Consider the following 18073-nt stretch of genomic DNA (forward strand, 5'->3'; position numbering starts at 1 on the left):
CATTCCGTCGCGCTGAGCCTGACCACTCAGCTACCAGGGGAGGACAGGTATGTTATAATTCCATGGGCTGTGTTACAGTTTATTGAGTTATGATATACTGACTGCAAAATACTTTTTGTATCAGTTTCTTTTCAGCCTCTTGCAGACCCGATGATGACAGCATAACTCTGACGAAACCTGTCATCCAATAAAATGCTTTCTTAGTGATCTACGCTTGTCAAGGTTTTTCCAAGCATGTCTTGCAGCCGCGAAAGGTATTGTAGACCGACTAACCCGTTCCTTTCCTTGAAAGGAGACCGATGGACCTCCCCAGTGGAAATGGTGTATGGAGAACCTCACCATCCGCTAGGAGAGTTTTTCAATGTGGCGAACCTCAGCGTCTGTTAGGGAAGCTTCCCAAACATCATCCTTGAGCCGCCCTCAGCTCATATTTTTCTCTCGGAACTCCAAAACAAATGGAGGCTATGCGACTGTGTGGAACTACGAGGTATGAAAGATAGTCTACTTTTATCTTCAAAGAAACGGCAAAGGTGAAATACAATTTCTTCCGACGCAGCCCGTTGCGCAAATGACTGGAGCGCCAGACCAAGGCCCATGAGCAGCTATGGGACGAAATAACAGAACACTCACTCTCCGCATGAAAGGAGTAGAGACAGCATTGTCCACTGACCGATGCAGTCCAGCCTCACCAAGCGCACACGTACTTCTTGGTCGTTGTGTTTACGCTACTTCCTGCCAGTCCCCCGATGTTGGTGAACATGAACATTTGTAATCGGAGGAATACAGTTATGTTTATGTTTATACCTAGTAATTTTACATTTCACACGACGATTTGTACTGTTCTTCTTGATGGTGAGAAGTATATATGCCAAATGAAACGAACTTTCAACATCGATGGACAATATGTTGTAATAATTTAAAGCATAAGGTATGTTGGACTATTTCATAGGTTGTATTAGAAGACAATATATCGAGTTATCATACAATGAATGCAAAATATTTTTCCTATCGGTTTCTTTTCATCCTCTTGCAGTTCCGATGATGAGGGTATAGCTCTGTCGAAACTGGTCGTCCAATAAAATCCTTTTTTAGCGATTTTGGCCTGTCAAGTTTTCTTCATTTACCATAGATTGCAGTTCGCCCCCATACTGATGATGTCAGGAAAATATAAAAATAAGAGTGGCTAAGCAATGTAGTTGTAGCCAGCTACACTGCAAATGCGTATGTGAGCCTAATATTACCGGAATAATATTGAAGTATAATGCATTGAACATATATACCTTGCTATAGAATGAGACGGCGCGATTCTGCCACCTGCTTCAACTTCAGAACCTACATTTTTTACTAAAACCATCCAAAGAACTGGATACATGATGTTCACAGTATTAGGAGTTCACATTAATGAGAAATGCGGTACGAAAATAGTAAGATATTACCAAGACTTGAAGGCAAAAGTTCCACTTCGCATCGTGCAGTGTTAACTGACTACCGAGTGCAAGCTACGCAATGGTGTATAAACAGAAAATAACTGACTAGGTAAATTAACAGAGAGCGCTTAAAACGTAACTTCTGATAGCTGACTTCAAGAGACAACTATGTGTATACTGTATTAAACAGGGTGCTTACAAACGACGGAGAAGATTCTTCCCGCCGTAGCCCCTAGTTGTCCACAACCCCCACAACAGGCCATAGCAGTACATCCACAACACCACCGCCCCACACAGAACCCATTGTTACTGTGCGGTTCGGCCCCCAGTGGAAACCCCAGGGAACGTCTCATACCAGACGAGTGTAACCCCAAATGTTTGTGTGGTGCACGCGTACATAGAAACGGTGTTTGCGTAGCAATCACCAACATAGTTTAGCTTACGCGTAATAATGGGAATCAGCCCGCATTTGCCGAGGTAGATGGAAAACCACCTTAAAAACCATCCACAGGCTTGCTGGCACACCGGACGTCGGGCGGATTCGCGCCAGGGACCGTCACGCTTTTCCGCTTGGGAAGCAGCGCGCTAGACCGCGCGGCTAGCCGGGCGGGCTAAAGACAAGTAAGTTGTAGTAGCTCATGTACTACCGGAGCACGAAGAACACGTGGCACAAAAAGTTTCTATGTATAATAACACCAAATAAACGAAGTTCAGTATTAATCGGTAAACGACTAGGAAGTTCCATCTATGGGAAGGGTGGCCAAATTATCTTTGCTACCATCCGGATTGGTTGGTTACAAGCAGATAGTGTACTGCATCGGTTTACATTCTTACAACGACGCAGGTAACCGGAACGTACATGTTTGTTTTGTTTACCGATGATAAAAACATTAAAATAAATAGCAAATCAAGTGTATTCTTAGAAAGACCGGCTAATAAAATATTTGTGGACATTAAACACTGGTTCCTAGCCATTTCTTTGTCACTAAACTTTGTAAAAACACACTACATGCAGTTCAGAACTTGTAAAGATTGTCCCACCAGTATATATCTAACATATGATGACGAGCAGTAAGAAGAAGTGGACAGTGTTAAATTCTTGGGATTACAGCTTGATAATAATTTCAACTGGGAGGAGCATACCACAGAACTGTTGAAACTTCTAAACAAACCTCTATTTGCAATGCGAATTCTGTCAGATATAGGGGATATAAAAATGGAAAAGCTGGTGTATTGTTCTCACTTTCACTCCATAATTTTTGGGGGGTAATTCATCAAGCCAAGCTAAAGTTTTCGGGGCACAAAAACGTGTAGTAAGAACATCCTCCAGTGGCCTTTTTAGGGAACCATGGAAACTACCTTCTGCTTCCCAATATATTTATTCCTTAATGAAATCTGTCATTGAGAATATATCACTTTTTCAAATCAACAGCTCAGTTCACAAAATCAATACTAGAAATAAGAATAATCTTCACAAGGATTTATAGTCACTTAGTCTTGTACAAAAAGGTGTGCATTATTCATGAACACACATTTTCAATAACCAATGAAATTCAGTTTAAGAGAAGTGTAAAGAATTTCTTCGTGGCCAACTCCTTCTACTCCATTGATGAATTTTTCAGTAGAACCAATATATATATATATATATATATATATATATATATATATATATATATATATATATATATATATATATATATATATATATATATATATATATATTTTGTGTGTGTGTGTAACTTCTACACGATTTCAGTGCAGTAGTGTGTTCATTGTAAATAAGTATTGTAGTAGTTCTATTATACCTTTATTATCTTATAAATGAATAAAAACATTTTTAAGTATTAAATTCAGTGCATTAATGCTATCTTAGTAAATGAGTGTTGTAAAATGAAGCTTTCATATAGTGTTTCATTAAAAAAATGACGATCATTCCACTTGGAACCTGTGGAAGGTACATAAGCTTATTTGTTTCAGTTGTAAATATTTGTCATGTATTATTGTTTTTCTGACATGTTCTACATCCTGGAGGACCTCCTCAATACGGATCAATTGGAATGAAAATAAATGTAATCTAATCAAATGTGAAATACAACTCTGACATGCGATAATCATTGGAATTTCGTAATTTGAATAAAGGAAAAGTTAACCATAAAATGCATGCTGGTCATTAATAATAACAAGATCGCATTGCACACGTGCACTGTCTACACACAACCCAGCTACATTGTTCCCTCCCACCATACAGCAACTCAGCAACAGGCGTCACTCAGCACCGAACACATGTCCTATTCACACCACAGAACAATACTGGCCCTCCAGCATTCTCTGGGGTAGAGTTCTGACTGGCCCGCTCAGATTGGAGTACAGAACTTACGTCTCGTAACCTCACAGACTAAACTCCAAGGGCAAAGTAGTTTGCAGTCGCTTCTTGGCACATAATTGCATCTTTGCAGTAACCCTGCGATAAGTATTACACAAAATTGAATTGTAGAACAGAAATATTGAGTTATCAAAGGCTCTGTTTAACAGCCAATTTCGAGGTGAAGCGTACCGGTTAATAAGTAGCTACAGACATAATATCATGGGCTTTACCCTCTCCCTCCTCACATCATCGCAGAGCGCAAACAACGCCACACTTTACGTGCAGCCCCTTTACGATCATGTACACTTAAGACACGATTCTTACACACCACATAAAAACGGAAGTAATACGAAGAGGAAGGAAACCCCTTTTGATCAGGCGACAGGTCCTACTTGGCGGTGTCTCCCAGCAAACAATACCATTCGACTTTTTCGCTGCACCACCTACTCGACCAAATCCATTGTTATCACCTTGCACTATGGAAGTACTCAAAATACTACGTTCCCTACTATTTACTGTCTTTTATTACAGAAGGCGTAGGGTCTACATTCGCGACAACACCGACACGATATAAACTAAATCAAATCCATTATAGACGCGCACTATCTCCTGTCTACAAGGATGTACACTGGTTGGCAAGCATTAGGTGACGATAGTAAGTTTAAAACGACGTGTCACAGACGAGTAACATGACTCGATGATCTTGGACATATATCCGAAGAACTCCTACAGCATAGTCCTGAAGGCAATTGAAAGAAAAACGCAGTGAGAGGAACAGAGGTAACACTTTTATTCAACGATAATAATTACACTGAAGCAACCGGATTTATGATGGTCTCCTGGACATTACAAAAGTCGGGACGTGGTTGTGAATAGGGTGTCGTGACCACCACGGACGTCAGTACATGATCTGCCACGTGTTCCCCTGCTGCCCACAAAGTTGGTAAGTGGTTCTTGTGGTAGGGCGTTCCTTTCCACCAGATCGGTCCACAGCTGCCGGATGGTCGCTGGTGCATGTGAATGTACTGCGATACGTCTCCCCACCACATCCCACACGGATCGACGGTATTGGAGTTAGGGGAACGGGAAGGCGAATATTCTCTCGTTCCAAGATATACCCCACCTGCTCAGTTTGTTGGCTCGCACATAGTCATCGATAAAAAGTTAAGTCAGGGCGAATGCACCCCTGAAAATGCGGACATGGGGAAGAAGTACAGCGACAAAATACGTTAAACAGATAGTGTACTGCGTTCAAAAACTTTGAGGATAGCACGCTCATGCAACAGTATGTCTCTACGCACCATAACACATGGACCAACAAAATGATTATGATCGACAATGTTCGTGCGTCCACTAAGTATTCTCACCTCTGTTCATATGAAGGTATGTTGAGCATTATGACTATCACACAGCCTATAAGAACCACGTCACTGTATTTGTAATGTGTAGAGGACCTTCATTAATCAATATGACTTCGGTGCAATTATTGTCTCTGAATAAAGGCGCCATTTTCGTTCATATTATTGCGTATTTCTTTCAGTTGCGTTTTGTGCTTTATTTTGGCAGTTCTCTTTATATATGATCAAAGTTTCGACGAGTTATGTTACGTAAGACTGAAACACTATGTGCACGCCAATGTAATTTTAGGAAGAGGTGAATCGTTTAACATAATCCCAAGAAAAGGCTGCTACTTTTGTTTCACTTCAAAAACTCATTTGTCTTGACTCATGAGTGTCACATCGAAGGAAAGAAGACTAGATCTTAACGTACCGTCGACGGCCTGTCACTAGCGACGAAACAAAAGCTCAGCTAGCTGAAAGGATCAAGAAGGAAATCATCATTTCATAAGAGTTATGTAGACATGTACCCTCACCGATTTGCGGAAACCGCTGTAAACCTAAATATGGATGGCTGAACTTTAACCATTGAATGTAAGCACAGAGTGACAATCATCACCTCCCTTTCACATGTCACTTCAAGCTTTCACCAGAATATTGTTCTGGAATACGTAATTTATAGCTCATCAGCGCTCAGTGAATCCCTTCGAGAGTACGTATTTACCATTAAAGAACATCACCAAACATTCTTTCTCTTTCAGTTAATTTGCGTAGTGGCTCACTACAGATACCTGTCTAGTTTCATAGGTACATTGTATGCTGGAAATACTCCCAACCATCCAGAAAAGAAAGTGTAAAAGCGAAGAATCGACTGAAACGTCTGTCTGAGATATCTCCAATTCCCACAGACGACTAGGGTCATAGGTTCGAATCCTGCCTCGGGAATGGATGTGTGTGATGTCCTCAGGTTAGTTAGGTTTAAGTAGTTTTACGTTCTAGGCGACTGATGACCACAGCAGTTAACTCCCATAGTGCTCAGAGCCTAGAGTCCACAGCCGAAGCGACGGGGGTCTGCGCTGAAATTCCAGAAGCAGTCGCTCCATATCACACTGTACGCATGTATTGCGCTGCCGATGTTAATTTTGAACACAATCTGTGGTGGTCTCTAAGCTAGTCACAGGTTGTGTTCCAAAAATGAACAGCATAGAGACAGAAGTGATGACACTTTCTGCAGGACCTGACCATCATTTAGCAGCACAATGCTCAAGCACGTACAGTGCAAGCTGATTTGTTTGACTGATGGGGCTGCTAAGAGCTGAACCACCTACTGCACTCCTCTGTCTTAAGCCCTCGTGAGTTCAACCCGAGTTTTAAACTGAAGGAAACACTTCAAGGTAATCGTTTCGGAACTGCTACAAATTCGTCGGACAATAGACCAGGCGATCGAACAGTCAACACAGCTGGCACTGTTAAGAGTTTCCTACGACTTCCACATAGCTGCCAACGGGTTATACACAATGCTGGTGGCTACTTTGAAAGTCAGTAAATCTTTGAAACACATATCTATTTTGTACGAGCTGTAAATAAATAGTTGCCACTATTAAAGTTTCAACCCTTGTACATATCTGACCAAAGCCGGGCACTCAGCTACCATTGGAAATGTATCTACATATTGTGTATCTGTATTACATTCAAGTATCAAGGCGGTGTGTTAAATCTGTGTGTTGTAGAGAGTAATTTATGCACAGATTGATGTGCAAAAACAGGTTCGTCACCAGGGAAAGCAGCCTTCATTATTTAGAGGTAATACTCATCACTAAGAAGAAATCACGCCCAATAAAAGTCGAGGAGAGTGTGCAGCAGTATGTCGCCCTAAAGGCTTCCATTGTTCGAATTGTTCTTTTTGAACAAAAACTTTTCAAAGCCTGTCATCAATATAAGTAATTAATGTTTTGTTTACTGTTTGCGATCTAATGTATGAATCTAATATCAATACTGTGTTTGTAGGGACCATCATATAATATTTAAAATTAGTAAGTGAAAGTCAAAATGGTTCAAACACACCCTTCCCTTTAAATCAAATATTTTTTCCGAGTATATTTGCGTCTTACCTACATGTTAATTTGTAGGTGATGCCAGCAGCAAGAACACTGTTTACTACGTAACTCTCAGTTGCCATTCTACCTTATAATTCCTGCTTTAATTTTCTGTGATACCATAAGAGGTAAGTATACCTATTAAAAGTGGTTCCCTGCCACCTTCATCCGTAGGTGATGCTATGCATATAAGAGCTAGTGTGGCGGTGTCTATTCCGCAGACCAGTGGCAAGATAGATAACGTAAATATACTCGTCGTGAATTTCAACTTTTCTTACATAACGGAACTGGCGATGAGTGGGAGCTGCAGATGTAGAGTAACTAGTTCTGTATCGAAATAACGTGGAAATTCTCTCCCTTGTTTGTTATTGCAGATGCGCAGTTTCGCATTTCCAACCATCATTACGCCCCCGCTTGTACATTGCCAGAATGCCGACCGATTAATCTCGTAAATACCACGAGAATACTCATAAACTAGTTATACTACGCACGGAAAAGTGCACACAAGCGGAAATGATATGTGATATTCAGTATTTTCCGTAGATAATGGCTCTTATATGAAGCCGACAATTTGTGCCAGAAACATGACGATGAGAGGCAATATTTTCATGATGCGAGAAATCACATTTACGCTCAATGATGCACGACATTCTGGACACTGCGGGTGCAAATGATGTCCTTAATTAAACTCTCGTATGGATGTATGTGAAAGTTATCTGACTTAACTTGTAGCGCAGATAATACCCTATACGCTGCCCGACATAATAAGAGTCGTTATTAATCTATCATTCCGTTTACGATAGCACAGTTGAAATAAGTATGAAAGAAATTTTCAATACACCTTACAAGTATCACGATACTTACACTGCATCACAGCATCTCGTAATGGAATTCATGCCATATCTCTATGTTTATATGAATTATAGTTATAACTTAGTTATTTCGTACGAAACGTAAAATTATCCGATGTTACTCACCCAAATTCAAGGAATTCAGTTGCTTGATATCTAATATCTGATATGATTACAAAAGGGAAACCAAGACATTTGAAGTCAGAGACGTCAGTGAGAGAGGGAAATATGTGTTTAAAGGAAAGTGGAGCCGTTTAAATGTCTTATGTGTGTTACTGCAATTTGTAATAATAGATTGCATGGAACTGTACAACGTATTTGTTTAGTCGAGAAAAGGATGAGAGGATGTTTTCTAGAGTGACCTGTGTAAGAAATACAACTCTCATGCAATTTCAAGTATTACGAAGATGGGTAATTAGTTTCGGCTCTAAAAAAGATTCAGTGTGAATACAAAATGGGTGTTTAACGAGATTCTATCGCGAAAGATTGGTCTAGAATAATGTTTGTGAAATAACTGTGCAATTAAAATATATAAAATTTTAAAGTCCTTGTACGTAGCAGAAACTTCACTACGTTACATTTCCCGCTCTATGGAGAAAAACTTCCGCCCGTATCTTAAACTTCATTCTGTCAGACTATATTTCAGTTTTCAGAACAGCGAATTCATTATCTGGAAAAGTTTTGTGCACACTAGATAAAGTGAATAGCAACTTTAAATTGTACCTACTGAAATTACGTCGACAAATAACGTCATTGGAGTAAAACTATAGCTGTCTTATAACAATTTATAATTGTCATAAAATTGTAATCAATATTAATTATTACATAGTTGCTGTTTGGTTTTACATGATACTGTATTGAATCCAAAGACATTATAAAAGTGTGTGTGTGTGTGTGTGTGTGTGTGTGTGTGTGTGTGTGTGTGTGTGTGCGTGTGTGCGTGTGTTCCACATCTCGTTGTAAATCGTTGGAATGAATTCAACCAAACTTTGTACACATATGACTTACTGTCAGGCTACAATCGCTGTGTGGGGTAAAATCAGCCTATCAGAATTCGGACGATATGACTTCATCATGCATGACGTTTAAACCTACAACTTCTGTGGTGGTAATTGTATCTGGAAGAAATCTTGCAGTTAGTAACGCGCCTATAAAAATTTATCATGATACCAGTTCAGGAGAAATGACGTCGTAAACATGGAGATACGTGAAAAACTGTCCACTAGTGGTTGATGTTTACATTTATGTCTTCTTTTCTGCTATCTCAATTTGCAATTGATTATGCAGACAGTATCCACAATTGCCACTGAATGTGCCTACAAAATTATTGTCATTGTACGACATATAGATGAAGGATATAACTTCATAAAAACTGACATGCATGAGTAACTGCCGCATACGTTTAAATTTGTTTTATTTATTTGCTGCTAACTCTGTTCCCAACTGATAGTATCCACATATGCCGCCGAATGTAACTGTCGTTGTTGTTGTTGTCTTCAGTCCTCAGACTGGTTTGTTGCAGCTCTCCATGCTACTGTATACTGTACAAACTTCTTCATCTCCCAGTACTTACTGCAACCTACATCCTTCTGAATCTGCTTAGTGTATTCAACTCTTGGTCTCCCTGTGCGATTTTTACCCTCCGCGCTGCCCTTCAATGCTAACTTTGTGATCCCTTGATGCCTCAGAACATGTCCTACCAACCGGTCCCTTCTTCTTGTCAAGTTGTGCCACAAATTCCTCTTCTCCCCAATTCTATTCAATAACTCCTTATTAGTTATGTGATCTACCCATCTAATCTTCAGCATTCTTCTGTAACACCACATTTAGAAAGCTTCTAATCTCTTCTTGTCCAAACTATTTATCGTCCATGTTTCACTTCCATACATGGCTACACTCCATACAAATATTTTCAGAAACGACTTCCTGACACTTAAATCTATACTCGATGTTAACAAATTTCTCTTCTTCAGAAACGCTTTCCTTGCCATTGCCAATCTACATTTTATATCCTCTCTACTTCGACCATCATCAGTTATTTTGCTCCCCAAATAGCAAAACTCCTTTACTACTTTAAGTGTCTCATTTCCTAATCAAATTCCCTCAGCATCACCCGACTTAATTCAACTACAATCCATTATCCTCGGTTTGCTTTTGTTTATGTTCATCTTATATCCTCCTTTCAAGACATTGTCCATTCTGTTCAACAGCTCTTCCAAGTCCTTTGCTGTCTCTGACAGAATAACAATGTCGTCGGCGAACCTCAACGTTTTTATTTCTTCTCCATGGACTTTAATACCTACTCCAAATATTTATATGTTTCCTTTACTGCTTGCTCAAAATACAGATTGAATAACATCGGGGACAGGCTACAACCCTGTCTCACCCCCTTCCTAACCGCTGCTTCCCTTTCATGCCCCTCGACTCTTATAACTGCCATCTGGTTTCTGTACAAATTGTAATTAGCCTTTCGCTCCCTGTATTTTAACCCAGCCACCATTAGAATTTGAAATAGAATATTCCGGTCAACATTGTCAAAAGCTTTCTGTAAGTCTAAAAATGCTAGAAATGTAGGTTTGCCTTTCCTTAATCTATTTTCTAAGATAAGTTGTAGGGTCAGCATTGCCTCATGTGTTCCAACATTTCTGCGGAATCCAAACCGATATCACCGCGGTCGGCTTCTACCAGTTTTTCCATTCGTCTGTAAAGAATTCGTGTTAGTATTTTGCAGCTGTGACTTATTAAACTGATAGTTCGGTAATTTTCACATCTGTCAACACCTGCTTTCTTTGGGATAGGAATTATTATATTCTTCTTGAAGTCTGAGGGTATTTCGCCTGTCTCATACATCTTGCTCACCAGATGTTAGAGTTATGTCAGGACTGGCTCTTCTAAGGCTGTCAATAACTACACAAAACTATCATTGTACGACATCAACACTGAGGTACGTGAAATAATACATCATGTATGAAGTTTTAAAACATTTATTCTTTGCTACTAACACACTCCCACAGACGAGTCAATTTAAGGAAATACCTGACACAGGACACCGCTTTTGACAGCTTTCAGCTGCGAAGAGCAAACAACTATAGGTGAAAACGGTAGCCATCTACACAGCTACGAAGATGCGTTGCCATAGAGACGTTTAATAAATCGCGTTGTAGACTCGCGAAGCAGCTGCCCCCAGCGCACAGACACTGTTTCACATAATTTCTAAGGCGAAATTAGATTTAATGTACTATCTTCAGCTGCCGACGGGCGTTGATATGTATCAAGGGGGACAGATGAAATTATGTGCTCTGACCGGGACTCGAACCCGGGATTTCCTGCGAACATGGCGGACGCTGTGTCCATCTGAGCCACCGAGAGCACAGAGGATAATGCGACTGCAGAGACTATCTCGCGCACGCCTCCCGCGAAACCCACACTCTCACCTTATATGTCCACACACTACATTCGTAGTGTCCCACCCCAATACACTCATTACTCGTGGAAGACAGTCTTACAAAGTCCCGTAAGAGCTCAGGGAATATGTGCATTCACACAGAAGATAATAGTCATGGCCGGTATTTTCAGAACTATATACTTATATGAATATAGTGTCAGTTCTTTCCGACATGTCCGAAAGAGTTGATACCATATCCATGTAAGGATATAATTTCTAAGATGTTTCCACGAATAAGTGGAAATGAAATTTTTCCGATATTAGACTACAAACATTGTTCATTTATTGCTTTGGTTTCTTATAGAAAATTTGCAAAATGAATACCCGAGAAGTGCCGGGTTTGTGAGTTTGTTATACTGTAAAAATTATACATAAGCAGAAATGTGTTCATCAGAGAACGTGAGATCGCTGATCATGCTGCCGTGTAAACAACAAGTACAAGTAAATAGTAACACTGATGTGGATGTACAGACCTGAGATGCACATTAATGACTAAACATCTTAGTTAAGGTTTGTGAAATAAGCAATGATTCAGTTAAGCTAGTCATAAGCGATTCTGTTAAGCTAGTCATTTCAGTTATTGTCTGCAGCTCGTGGTCTCGCGGTCGCGTTCTCGCTTCCCGCGCACGGGGTCCCGGGTTCGATTGCCGGCGGGGTCAGGGATTTTCTCTGCCTCCTGATGACTGGGTGTTGTGTGTTCTTCATCATCATTGACTCACAAGTTGCCGAAGTGACGTCAACTAAAAAGGACTTGCAATACGGCAGCCGAAGTTCCCCGCATGGGGCCTCCCAGCCAACAATGCCATACGATCATTTCATATCATTTCTCAATTATTATCAATTATCTCAGTTATTTCCGCGCGAATATATTGTGAGATAGTCCACACTAGATGACATATGATCTCTTTCGTAGCTACATTTAATATTAGTTACGAATTCGCTTGTTCAACCAGAACTAAAGTAATTTCTGCTACTGGCATCGTATTTCGAAAAGAGACGACCCGAAGGTCGTTTCACTCTTCAGAATCAGACGACTAGTTTCGGGATAATTACAGTGTTTACAACATGGGATTTATCTGTTTCGAACACGAAGGCGATTGCAGTCTTATTCCGAAGGAAAAAAGTCACTTCTGATAAAGAGAAAATAATGTTGCCTCGAAAATATGCCGGTGTAAAAGAGACACAGGGAAAACACAGCTTTCATTATGTTTGTCTCGTTTACGTGCGTCGGTGCTGATTACTATTAACAAATGTGTATCTTTCACCAGTCAGGTGAGACTCCACACTGTACTTCTTTACGCAGAAGGGGAACAGAACAGTTGAGCCTTAAGCCGTCGGCACACGGACCCTGCATCCGAACGTTGAACGTTGAGCGTGCCGAGTTTCTGACGTCGTAGCGTGGAATAGCACGTTCGGGAGTCTTTCCGAACGTGCAGAGCAATATCTGGCATGTCAGATATTCTGAGCGTGCGTCTGAGCGTTGGCCAATGAGATGGCACAACGCCACCTACGTCACACGCACGCCGTCTCCCTTAAGTACAGAGTTGTGAGGCGCCATATTGGCGTTCATTTCAAGCCTATATGTATATATGCCGTTTCTCAGTACCAGCAAATTGAGAATCATTGGAAAACCCGTTGTTAATTCTGTGATTCGTTCCAATAAAATAACGAGAAACATCATATTCGTGGCAAAAGAATTATTGTAACTTGCGTCTTATGAGAGTAGGCTATTTGAAGGCAGTGACACAAGGATGATCCACCCAAAACGCATTGTTCTTGTACAATTTGTTACAATTAAATTTCAATTAGTAACGTATCTACGATATCGTTTTCTGCAACAGGTAACATACTTCGATTACTTGCGGGATATGTGCGCGTGCTGTTGGATTAGCGTAATGAGTAGCGTAACTGTTTCGTATTTAGTTGATAGTTGGGGCGGTGGTTCGCGTCTTGACACTTACGTATTTTATTTCGTAACATTAGCGTTTTTATTAGGTTCTGATACTTTATTATTAGTTTAATATAAGTATATACTATGATATTTGATATTATGTAAATATAAGTTCACCTTTTTTTGAGGGGTGCCTTTGTTCGATTGGCTTAATCTACGGACAGCTTGCGCTACTTCCATAAAGATATTTTGCTCCTTTTCTTTTTCGCTTCGTAATTCACATGTTGCAAATATTCTGCTGTTGGGTAGGAACAGTGATTGAGTAAGACTGACCTTGTGGTTTTAATAAAATGTGGCAATGATGAAATAATGTTTATCTTATGCGGAGAAGTATTCCAAATTTGTACCGCACTGTTTGTAATGGAACTTTTATATGTCTCTGTCCTTATTGATTGGACATGGTACTTTCCTTTTCGTGGACGATGGAGGAAATGTGCGTTTTAGTATTGCTAACGTGGGAATTTTACGCGCGCCCGTTGAGTAAACAGCGTGATTTACGAACTAGAAACATCGCTCAACTGCCGTTGGAGTGCGTTGCGATCGCGTATACCACGTTGGGGCCCACGTACCGTATGCACAAGTCGCATCATTCCTGAGCGTTCAGCAGCACGTTGAACTTGGCACGCTCAACGTTAACGTTCGACAGCACGGTCCGTGTGCCGACGGCTTTACGCATAAAGGCATCCCAGCAGCTGGTGTTCAAGAACAATTACGGTTCAGCGCATGTGCAGAAAATTATTGGGAAAGCATTGGAATTCTATACTATGGATAAGGAGCAAGCCTGCAACGAGTGGAGCGAACGAATTAAATGTTCCGGCAGCTGTTGCTCGTTATCCAGTTCTTAGCTCCATAAATAATTGCTAGTAAATCTGCAATATGTCAACCCGGCGTTGTTCGCATTTTGCGCGCAAATGGACTATTCAAATTGCACTTCACCAGCAGTTCACTGAGAGGGACTGCTGCTAAAGATGACTGGAATTCTATCGCTTGGTTCCGCTGAGGTATCAGGACAATAGGTTCTTTCTTCAAAAATTTCCCATACTAATGAAGCTACGTTTGCAAACTACTAGTGTAGCGTAACGCGTAGAGCGCTAGCTTGCGAATCGAAGTGGTGTGCCAGACACGGGTAGAATCCCAATTAACGACCGGGGTTTTGTATACGGGCTAGCCTAGTGGTTTTCAGATGGTTACCGATTCTCGTTTAAGTAAATGCTGCGCCACTCCGGAATCTCGCCTCAGAGAATACGACATGCAAATATTTACAAGATGGTAGCGCACACGACAAAGTTTATATGATCCACAGTCAGATGATGCACATGATTTCGCTACCTCATATAGGTGACTTTTACAGCTGTGGCATTATGTAGGGCTTCCAGCCACAATGTAAACTAAAAGAATTACATTTGCCAAATCCTGACATAGCGTGCACCGTATTAGGCAGGATACTCCCTAGGGAAAGAAGAACATGCTATCTTTGCAGATCATCGAAAGCTCAATGAAAGCTGAAGTATTATTGAGCTGCAGAGAATCCGCACTGTCTGAGATGCTGGAGTGTGAACGTTTGGTTCGGAGTTATTGGGGACTACTTGACTGATCCTTACTTCACTGCAGAAACCTTCACGGGTAAAATACACGCATAGTTCGTTACCGAAGTGCTACCAGCTCTCCTTCAGGAAGTAACACTTTTTCTTCGTCGTTGGATAGGACATGGAGGACTTATCAGTTGTCCTGAAAGTTCAACTGGACTTTTTTTCTCTAAGGTGAACCGAAAGACGTTAATACCCCAGTTCCGACGACACAGCAGGATTTAAGACGTCGCATTGTTACAGTATGTCCAATGGTGTCGAAGGACACTCTTCGCCGGCCAATGTGGCCGAGCGGTTCTAGGCGCTTCAGTCCGGAACCGTGCTGCTGCTACGGTCGTTCGAATCCTGCCGCGGGCGTGAATGTGTGTGATGTCCTTACTTTAGTTAGGTTTAAGTAGTTCTAAGTCTAGGGGACTGATGACATCAGATGTTAAGTCCCACAGTATCATTTTCTGGACACTCTTCAGTCTGGCGGGAAGTCCTCGCAACAGTGACTGCAAACGTGTATTGCTGTAGACAATGGGCATTTCGAACACTTTAACAGTTGCATACCAACGACCAGTGGTCTTTGTTGCACTTGCCAACATCAAAGAAAGGGTTACGAGATGGGACCGGGGAAGGGGGGGGGGGGGTTACTGACTCACCCCACGACCATTACTCTCTCTCTTCCTGGGATGAAACATATGACTTAAGTATTTCTGTTATTTTGATAGACTAGAAGTTTAAAGTGTTGATAATACAGGGAAAGGTTTTATTATTCTTTTTCATAAAAAAATTTCTTAGAATTACGTTTAGGTAAATTATAAATAATAATTTTACATTTATTTATATTAATTTCACACTTAAAAGGCTTGCTAAAATACATAGAACAATTCACAATACGAACTAACTCCTCCTTTTCGTGTGTTCAGGTCGGATATACTTCTTGCAAGAAGGGCAAGCTTCCACATCGTTACGGCCTTTGTTGCTGGCACAAAGGTAGCAACGTCCTTTCTTCGGCAAATTATGCGCAGCTGTGCATGTAACTTTCCCTCGTGGCTCTGTAATAACATGTCCTCCACTTACGGCACCTTGATGTTGATTAGAATCATACTCAAAAGTTAATAATGCTGTTGTTTACAGTGAAGGCCTACAGTATTTTGACCGCGTCTGTTCATGTTAAGGTAACAAAGTTCTCGAGCAAGATGTTTCAGATACTGATTTCTTCCAGAACTCTTTATTGGATGATTCTTTGCCCATTCCTTGTGTTTATCTTGAATTACAACATACGAATTGTATGATACAGTGTCAATGAAGTTGAAAAACATCACCACTGGTCAAAACCGCATTGCTTGGCGGCAGCTGTACGTTACTACATACTTACCATGTGCATCCACTTCAGACTTTTTACACTTGTAGAATAGGATGATGACTGGCTTCTCTTCCATCACATTCATGTCGTGTTATTTGATTGACCACACTGTAACAACCTTCCCTTTCTTAGGCACGTAACTGACTCAAGTAACGCCATTAATAATGGCAAAACGGACTACTTCCGGTGTGTCTTCCTTTTAGAGAAACAGGACAGAGTTCCGTAGGTACATCACGTTTGTCACTTCGAACAGTTCCAATTGTAGTTATTTTCTCTTTCAAAAGATTACATGCTAATGGGATGGTAACGAGCTTCTGTCCATGTTAATGTTTATTTCTTTTTGTTTCAAGTTAGACATTAGACCCAACCTTCTGACGACATCAAGGCCGCTGATAAAGTTCTTCTTACTGGCATGTCTTCCAGCATAGGGACTCCCTGTGAAGCAGTATTTCGTATCCAGATCACGTAACAGGTTCACTTCCATCCCATGTATTCCTGGTTTTGTTGGAAAGTACAGCCTGAATGGGATCGCCCACGGAAGGTCACAAGTTTTTCATACTAACGTACATAACCAACTCAGTGGAATTATAAAACTCAGGAAACTTAAGAGTTATCGTGTTTCATATATCCCTGACAGGAGCAAATTTCTCTGTCAGTCTTCGAGCTGCTCGGGATATAGCGTCGTCAAAACGCAAACAATTAAGGAAGAGCAACAGGCTATGCTCCGAAAATTAAGGTAGGGACATCGCAAAATTTTCTTTACTAAATGTGTTACGTAAACAGTCCTCGTTCTGTCTATGGCTACACATTTGAAAATACTTCGATTGCTGTCACAGTTTCTTCCATTTCAAAAGATTGTGAATTTTTCATGAAAGGATCTTCACGTGATTCCCAAAGAAAGCCTACTGTCATCGTTAAAGCATTTGAGAAACTTTCTACCTGGTGTATCAGATTTTATCGCGGGCTCGGTTCCTTTTGGAGCTCTCATTAAGTTAGTGACAGAACTCCACCTTTGACTTACTTAAGGATATGTTCGTATCATACCTGACAGGGCCACCATTTCTCCTTCAAGGATATCAATTTGTATATCCGTCCTAGGTCACCTTCTTGTTACCTCAATACCTATACAAAAATATGGAAACAGAACCTGAGGTTACTACGCTAACCGCTCATGTATCGAAGAAGAAATCCTAATATTCTCAATAATATCTGCAAACATCAATAAATGGCGATACTTCCCTTGTCCGCCTCCCTCTGACTGGCTGCTACCAGAAATTACATGATCTGGAAGATGCACAACTACGTCAGTTTCACTGCTTAGACTTTCGGATGGTTCCCCACTAAATACGAGGTGCATTCAAGTTCTAAGGACTCCGATTTTTTTTTCTAATTAACTACTCACCCGAAATCGATGAAACTGGCGTTACTTCTCGACGTAATCGCCCTGCAGACGTACACATTTTTCACAACGCTGACGCCATGATTCCATGGCAGCGGCGAAGGCTTCTTTAGGAGACTGTTTTGACCACTGGAAAATCGCTGAGGCAATAGCAGCACGGCTGGTGAATGTGCGGCCACGGAGAGTGTCTTTCATTGTTGGTAAAAGCCAAAAGTCACTAGGAGCCAGGTCAGGTGAGCAGGGAGCATGAGGAATCGCTTCAAAC

The 18073-nt window shown here is 40.9% G+C and overlaps 1 protein-coding gene across 1 annotated transcript in view; it reads right to left on the reverse strand.

Moving 5' to 3' along the window:
- The window catches only part of LOC126159785 (glutamate receptor 1-like), a 127780-nt gene extending 111286 nt beyond the window's left edge, over positions 1-16494 (reverse strand). Inside the window, exon 1 of the mRNA XM_049916575.1 lies at positions 16422-16494. Within this exon, the coding sequence (XP_049772532.1) occupies positions 16422-16494 (73 nt within the window). The remainder of the gene's footprint in view (positions 1-16421) is intronic.
- Between the last annotated feature and the right edge of the window lie 1579 nt (positions 16495-18073).

The sequence above is a fragment of the Schistocerca cancellata genome, chromosome 2, assembly GCF_023864275.1.
Source record: "Schistocerca cancellata isolate TAMUIC-IGC-003103 chromosome 2, iqSchCanc2.1, whole genome shotgun sequence".
NCBI lineage: Eukaryota > Metazoa > Arthropoda > Insecta > Orthoptera > Acrididae > Schistocerca > Schistocerca cancellata.